The sequence below is a fragment of the Zingiber officinale genome, chromosome 8A, assembly GCF_018446385.1.
Source record: "Zingiber officinale cultivar Zhangliang chromosome 8A, Zo_v1.1, whole genome shotgun sequence".
NCBI classification, from domain to species: Eukaryota; Viridiplantae; Streptophyta; class Magnoliopsida; order Zingiberales; family Zingiberaceae; genus Zingiber; species Zingiber officinale.
This window is the reverse complement of record NC_056000.1, coordinates 132182146-132190950: the sequence shown is the minus strand read 5'-3', so window position 1 is coordinate 132190950 and position 8805 is coordinate 132182146. Positions and strand designations below refer to the sequence as shown.

General features: G+C 35.2%; 1 protein-coding gene across 1 annotated transcript; it reads right to left on the bottom strand.

The window, feature by feature from the left end:
• Positions 1–520: 520 nt before the first annotated feature.
• Positions 521–6061, bottom strand: LOC122010286. Its single transcript, XM_042566765.1, has 2 exons — positions 5905–6061; positions 521–876 (listed from the first exon to the last, which is right to left on the bottom strand). Exons 1-2 carry the CDS (start codon positions 5970–5972, stop codon positions 651–653), a joined length of 294 nt encoding a protein of 97 aa, XP_042422699.1. The 5' UTR covers positions 5973–6061; the 3' UTR covers positions 521–650.
• Between the last annotated feature and the right edge of the window lie 2744 nt (positions 6062–8805).

Below are 8805 nucleotides of genomic sequence, written 5' to 3'. Positions count from 1 at the left end.
CACAAAATTGTGAATCTCTTTATTCTTTTCTTTTTGCATACATTGTTTGTGTTTTATCATTTTTTTTTGTTACACATATTGCTTGAGAATCTTCATAAAATCACAAATATTTATCAATTCTTATGGACCTATAAAAAAAATTGAAATATAAATTGCAAGAGTATATGTTTCGAACCAAAATTGAGCCAAAAATGACAAATTCATGTATTTGACAATCCGAAACCAAATCAATATAGTAAATCAACTTTTTTTATTTTAGTTAATTAATTAGTGATTTTGGTTTGCAGATGCACACACCAAACAATTTGACAGAACTAGTGATATAATCTTATATCAAATTCAACAAAGGAAAACAACATATAAAAGCCAGCCAGATTACCAGATTTGATGACATGACCTGAGCAACTGATGTTTACTTTTCATAACTTCAAAGAGTTCGTTTCACAAGGTTTGCTTATGAACAATTTCAATGTAACAAGAGTTCTTTGGACATAGAATTGCATCATCAGGTGACTCATGATGAAACAAGGAAATAGATCTTATTGAAACGACATTCATTTCAAATGAAAAGTTGAGATTTAGTTTCATGATCGATACAAGATGGATACGTAAAAGAAGAAAACAGATGAGTTAAATTGAGACAGCCAAAGTTAACTTTCTGCATCCACTGGCACAGTGTTTTCATGGTTTTGGGCTTCTAAGAGTCTCATCTGGTGCTCTGCATGTTCTCTTTCGCACTGGCTGATTCCTATTATGATATCGAGCATGGTGCCAGTGGTACCAAAGAATACCAATGGCCCCAGTGATTTCCTGCGTATTCCGACGGGAATTGCAATTAAAGCACCAGCTACGGAGAAAAACCATGTTCCGAGTGCACTACAAGTACCAACACGCATGGTTAGATATTGTCATCTCAGACATATATACAAATCACAAACATTTTCTTCAAGTCAATTCAACAGAACATGCTAGGCAAGTCAGTAATATCATATCAAAGATACTCTGTTGATCAAACTAGTCGCAATTACAAAACGTATTGATATGAACAAAAAGGCAAGGAAGATGATGAAATTGAAGCCGCCAGTGAAATAAATAAACTGGTGATGCATCTGCCTGTAAAATAAAGTTCCTGCACTATGAGAAACTGCAAAAACAACTATTGCATATGGCATGTGGTAGGTTTACTACCTTGAAGTATCTGGAGCATTATTTCAATAAGACTAATCAACGAACGAAAGATACCAAACCAAAAAAAAGCATCCATATAGTGAAAAAAAAAGGACAGCCCAGTGCACGAAGCTCCCGCTATACGGGGTCCGGAGAAAGATCTATTGTACGCAGTCTTACCTTAATTTTTACGAGACTGTTTCTAGGAAAAATAACGTATGCCTTTTTTGCTACTGATATATATATGTATACTCACTTTGTGTAAAGAGAAGTATGCAATAGTTGAAGTAAAATAAGTTATTATGAAAAGATACAACAACTAACCTTATCCCACTAAGTGTGGTCGGCTATATGAATTTTTTTATGTCATTGGACTCTCCCCTGCTATATCATCATTTATATTTAAATAAATTTTATTTTATTTTATTGTTGCTAATCAAGTATTTTTTTGGTCTTCCTCGTTTGATATGCGTATTTGTCATAGTTTCACATCGTCTAATTGGAACATTTAAATATATGTTCGTACCATCTTAAATGTGTCTATCGGAGTTTTCCATAAATAGATGCAACTCTGACTCTCTCTAATGCTCTCATTTCTTATTTTGTTCATCCTCATATGTCTACAAATCGATCTTAACATCCTCATCTCTGCAACTCTATCTTTTGCTCATGTACTCAAATCATAGCTCAACATTCAACATCATATAACATGGCAGGTCGAACCGTCGTTTCCCTTTTAAGTTTTAGAGGTACTTTACGATCATATAAAACCCTCGATGCTTTTCTCCATTTTAACTATCCTGCTTGTATTTTATGTAAGACATCTCTCTTAATTCTTCTATCCTTTTGCAAAAATGATACTAAATACTTAAAACTCTTAGTTTCAGACAACTCATCATCTCCTATCTTAACAATTCCCTCATTATGTCTAATATTGTTAAACTTAAATTTTATATATTATGTCTTTACTCTAGTAAGCCTAAAACTTTTTACTTCTAGGATATACCACTAAAATTTTAGTTTAACATTTACTATTTCATCTGCTAAAATAATATCATCTGCAAATAACATGCACAATACTATGTTTTGAATATGTCTAGTGAGTTTGTCTATGATTAGTGTAAAAAGACAAGGACTTAGAATTGTTCTTTGATGTAACCTTATTTTTATTGAAAATGGTTCAATTAATCCGTTTGAAGACTTCACAATCTTATACATATTCTTAATTAGTTCAATCTATGCTACAGTAATACATCTCTTTTCTAAAATTCTCCATATAATTTCTCTTAAAATATTATGATCTTGCTTTTGCTCACGATACTTTTCAAATAGTTGCCTAAGAAGATGTATAATTTCTATTGTCGACTTTCTAGGCATTAACCTAAATTGATTTTTGATCACTTCCATAATTTTTTTTCTATTATTCTTTCCAAAAATTTCATGGTATGACTCATTAGTTTAACACCTTTATACTTTGCAAATTTTATATGTCTCCCTTATTCATATATAAAGGAACTAGAGTACTTATCCTGACTTAGCATTTTTTTCATTTTCAATTTCATGTTAAATAATTTTGTAAGTCATTCAATACTTTGTTTCTCTCGGTACTTCCATATCTCTATCGGAATATCATTTGGTTCAACAACTTTTCCATTTTACATCATATTTAAAGCTTGTTCTACTTTAAAAATTTGAATTCTACGATAAAAATTTAAATTTATATATTCATTTGACCTACTTAAATTAACTAAATTCAGTTGGTCACCTAAAACTTTATTAAAAAATTGATAAAAATACCTCTTCCACCGCTCTTTTATTTTTTTCATCATTTACTAGTACCCTATTGCATTTATCGTGAATACATCTTATTTGGATAAAATTTCTTGTCTTCCTCTCTATCACTTTAGCTATTCTATCAATGTCTTTATTTTATTCACTTCTTTCTTAGTCTCTTTTTTGACTATTGTATATTTATTTAAGTTTTCCTTGTTCTTACAAATATATAATTCCTAATAGGCTGTTCGTTTTTCTTTTCCTTTCTCATTCCACCATAAAAAAAAATAATTAACCAGGCTGAGTAACGTCGAGTCTGGAGTGACTGACCCAGCTCCACGGAAGTTTTCCACCGGCCACAAGGTAAATCGCGAAGCACTTGCAGCAGACGACCAACATCCCTTAGTTGCAAGTCCCATTTGGTGATAAAATCCTTGCACTTACTTGATAGTGCATGCCCATTTGACTCATCAAGTACGCTCTTAACTATTATTTTCAATTTTGATATTATCTTATCCCATACTGTATTAGAATTACCATATATTTACCTAATGTTTGTACTCTACTTTTTCCTTAAATATATTTTGTTTTCTATCCTTTAACTTCCACTACTTAAATTTAGCAGTCGTGTTATCTTTCTTTTTTGGTAACTATGATTGAGGCGTATATCCAACGCTACTAACCTATGTTGGATAATTAAATTTTCTCCATTGGGTGACCTTGCAATCTTTACAAATCTTTATATCCCTCTTCCTAATCATAAGAAAATCAGTTTGCGATTTATTATTTCCACTTTTGAACGTGACCAAGTGTTCTTATTTTTTCTTAAAAACATATTAATTATTATAAGGTTATATGCTATCACAAAATTCAATATAGTTTTCTCTTCTTCATTTCTTGTTCCAAACCTATAACCCTTATGCACCCTCTCATATTCCTCATTTTACACTCCGACATGCCCATTTAGATCGTCTTCTATTAAAATTATTTCAATTGACAGCATGTTTTGTAATACTTCATCTAGATCGTCCCAAAACCTTGATTTAGTATCTTAATCTAATCCTACTTGAGGTACATATATGCTAATTATGTTCATAGTTTCTTTCGCCAGCTATAATTCTATCTCCCTTTCTAACTACTCCCACAACTTCATTCTTTAACAAACTATCTACAACAATACTCACTCCATTTCTTGTTTTACTCTTTCTTGTGTACCATAACTTAAAATCTAAATTATTTACCATCTTTGTCTTCTCACTACCTATTTTGTCTTTTGTACACAATATTAATTTTTCTCCTAATCATCGTATCTACTGCCTCAATTGTTTTGACAATGAAGGGTCCTATGTTCCATGTTCTAAGTCCTTGCCAAGACATTATAATCAGATCCTGCAATGCATTTCTTCCGAGGAACAACCTAGCATTAACACAATAGTTTAATTGATCAATTCATTAAATATTTGTCTTATCTGGGCTTGAGATTGGCCATGACGGGGTACTTCGTTGCAGAGTTATCCTTTATCAAAAGATAATTTTATGAAATTAAAATAACTTGAGAAATCCTTTCCCTTTCCTTTATCTCTTTGAGAAAAAATTCCTGATTGGTGTCAAAACTCTGGTCATTGTCACCAGATAAATTACTCTTGTCCACCTACAATCTAAACCAGTGTTACATGTTCTATGCTACTTGTATTGGCGCTGGTGCTTACAGGAGCAACCCATATGCCATGTTGTTCTGAAGTCATTGCTGCCCAAAGTTGCCATATTCTTGCCAAGAGTAGAACGATATTCATGAATAAAGCGCACACGTACACCCAAAAATCTAACATGGTATCACAAAAGTAACAGTTCTCCGAAAACACTCAAGTGGCCATTCAAATAGTATGGATATGGACCAAAATAGGTGATTAATAGGCATAAGCTGCACATCAATCAGAACTTTTCCCTATAAAAATAGGCACATAATAATGGTCACATGATCTTATGTAAATGTTTATTATACTATTCTACAACAATAAGATATGCACATAGTTTGTACAAATTTGTTTCCTCTAAAGACACCAAAGCCCCTATGACAGTGTATTCATAGAAAAAAGAATAACAAGCAAAAATGACAAACTTAAAACCAAAAGTGTTTTGACTTCTACTCAGAAAAATATAATACATTTGTTGTTTGTATAGCACACACAAACATCACTCTAGTAGGTTGCAATTGCATGCTTTATAAAGAGAAAGAACTGAGCAAGGTAGGTAACTAAGCATGCCAAGAAAATAAGTTTTCTTACTTTATCATTATAAATGTACCAATCCAATAGCTTCTCAATATGATGTACGCAAAGAATAAATGGAAAGCCACTGCTTGAAGGAACTCAACTCTGATAATTCATTGTACTTTGAAGGAGGTATTTCTCCTAAACCAACAACAAAATGTGATATTTTATTTCAAATTTACAAGCAATAGTCGACTCCTATAAAATTCACAGATATAATTGAAAGTGTAGGCAACTTTGTCCAGAAAACACTGGAACTTCCACAATGGGATTAATTGGATCATTTCCTCTTTGCTAAATGTGGCTATTTAGAACAACTGAGTTCTGCTCGGTGGATGATAACAAAAATTTTATTTCACTAGTAAGATCAAACATGGTCAGATGTTACAAATGGCGATTCGGTAAAAAAAAAAAACAAAAACACAGGACAGAACACGAACTCTTTCATGCATTTACTCGCCCTGATATCATTGATCACATAACTCAAATGAAAAAGGATGTACAATCGAGCTAGAGTTCTTATAAGGACAAACAAAAGATCTGGATAGGAAGAAGGACGAGATAAATAAACAAATCAAAAGGTGAAATTTTAATCTTCGACGGCATGGCAAACAAAACGCAACGATTTTCAGAGGATATATCAAGCATTATCGGTCGTAGAAGGAGAATTCGATCGACGAGCGGAATGACTTACTTGGCAACAGTGCAATCCGCGAGCTGCTTGACGTCGCCCTGACCGCCGCCTGGTATACCCTTTTCCATCTTCCGCTCGATCACCGCCGCGCGCCTCGACCTCCCAAGCGGTTTAATAAAGGGATCCCTCAATTAGGTTAACTGGAGGTTCACGTATACTTCACCAACCAGGAAACAGAGTACAGTAACATCCGATTGGTCGGAAAGTGGATCCCACGATAAATCGTAAGGCTAGCAAATCAGGTTACAGTCATGCGCTTCTTTCCGCATTCTGACGCCCTTCTTTCGTTCCTCTCGCACTCTCATGTGAAACGTAGCGGACGGAAAACAGAGCCGTCGCAGTGATCGTGGTCGCAAGAAATGGCCATCCGAAGGAGTTTGCAGATATGTAAGCCTAATATCTCATCTTCGTTTCTAGGAATAGGTTCAAGAGATCCTTATGAACTTTGTTCCTGGTGTCACATCCTAAGTAGTCTTTATTAAAAAAAATTTTGACAACATCTCCTCTACACGAGTGACAATATGAAACTTTATTATAAGCCCTCAGGGCCACATAAACCTCGACCAACACGGCTAGAACAATAAATATAAAATACAACAACAATTCACGCAATTTATATCATCTCAGCCTCTGGCTGATACAACCACGCAGTTTATTTGAAAACAACCTACTCCACTACTACGACGAAAAACGCATAACACAACCGAGAAACCATCGCAGCGGAAAAATAAGTAGTAGACCAAAACTCACTAAAAATCCTCGATTACAAGTCATACATCACATATATATATATAATACATAACAAGAAACCAAAAACCCAAAATATATGAATCCGTTGCAACAAGTGATGGGGACTAGCAACTCGAATCTCCTGATGACCTCAACCTAAAATAGAGTAAATTCAATGGCGTGAGTTCAACAACTCAATGGGTATTGGGCTGACATGCATAATAAAAAATAACTAATATTAATAAATATGTGTGTAGTTTCCTGGAATAATGGAAAATACAAAACTATAAGAAAAGGAAAAGTTATACTCATCAGGACCTCCTATCAGAATAATAAGGTCGTCAGACCAAAAATAACATGTCTCTGTATACATGTCAAACATATGCATCCACTAAATATGCAGTAAATAAAGTGCAGCAAACACAAACAATAAATGCAATCATGTATATGATGTCAATGACATGTCCTGGTCACCCCTGACGTCAGTCAGTCATCTCACACACGATGGTGAGACCGAGTGGATAGGGCTATGACAACTGCTCCTGATGAGTGACCAAGTGAACAAGATGTTGTCGGAGTACACCTATCCTCCTATCTTAAATCATAAGTGGGGGAGCTCAATGCTCTCATCTCCCTGAGACAATCCAGAGGAGGGATCCCTGTCGGCTACCACGCTGCATCACCACTACCCATTAGCGGATCAGCGGAGCCTAACAGAGCAACCTGCTACAACACACCCTGCCTGAATAAAAACCACTAACCTATGAGTAGTTGTATGTGCAGATCCATGTAACTGACGATATACTCAACAATAATGGAACCGATAATCGCTCAGCATGCAATCATGCAAGATCGTGCATGACACTAAACATGAAAATCCTGACCATATCTACCTCTATAAAACATGTACCAAAAATAAATGGATCAAATAAACAGATCTAGGTATACGGGTCAAATATGGTAAATGTCTAGTCTGGTGTATCATAAGGCATGGTATGTCACTACCACTATGAGCATGAATAATCAAGAGAGTAATGAATGCAAGATAGGTAAACAAAATCAAGCATGCAACAGGTAACAAGTAGTGACATACCGATGCAGATATAACATAATTATTACTATTCGTTAAAACTTACTATGCATATCAAATGACAATATCTAAAGATAAGTCAAGGTACCCGCCTCCAATATAATGTGTGCTAAAGGTAATCCCACGTAAGGCAGCTCATCGCAAATCAGAGTCCTGTAACAACACCTTTAATTTAGCTACTACCATAAATATCAAATAGTTAAACAAAATTCTTATTTACCAGGAACCCTAATTCATTCATTAACCTCGGTTAGCTACCTAAAGTGAGTCTAATCGGAACTTAGATTAGATTCATCATTTAACCCTAATTATCTGTTCCTCCAATCACTTATTTAAATGAACAAACTACCACATAATAAGATATTCTAAAACAAATTCCAAATCTTTCCTAATTTTAATTCTAGGTGTAAACTACAGTAAGGATAAATTTCCTACACCTTACCTCAACTTAAACCACCACTGATGACTCACAGTCGAAAGTCGCAGCCGCTGGGAATACTAGAAAACACCACAATTAGAGATTTAGCACACAAATACCCCACAAATTCCCATATCCACATAACCCTACATTTGCTAGACTACTTCACTGATCGGATTAAGAAGAGGAATCAAGAATTCAACAAAACAATCTATCAACAACCTAATTCCAGAAATAATCTGTGCACAATACCTTCTCCCTCTCCAATTGTCTGTGATAACCAAGGATCCAACGAAGGAGCTATCCCCTATCGACGATAGTGGTGACTGGAACTAACAACATCCACTGTTTCCCAATCAAACACCCAGATCAACACTATATAGAAGATCAGGAACCAAATCACAACTAGGGCAGAACACCTACCTTCAAGATCGTCGATAACCAGAGAGGAAGGAAAGAATCGACACAGCGAAGAGGAAACTGGGCGATGCGGCAAGATGCATGAAATCGGATCTAGGGCTCGACTCCCCCGTGCAGAGGGGCGACTCAGAGAAGGGAAGACAAGAACTCTGCCAACGGTGGATTGCACAACGTCGGTGTGATGTGGCTGTTCGCGGTGGAGACATAGAGAACAGAGGAAAGAAGATTAACTGAGGGGCTAGTT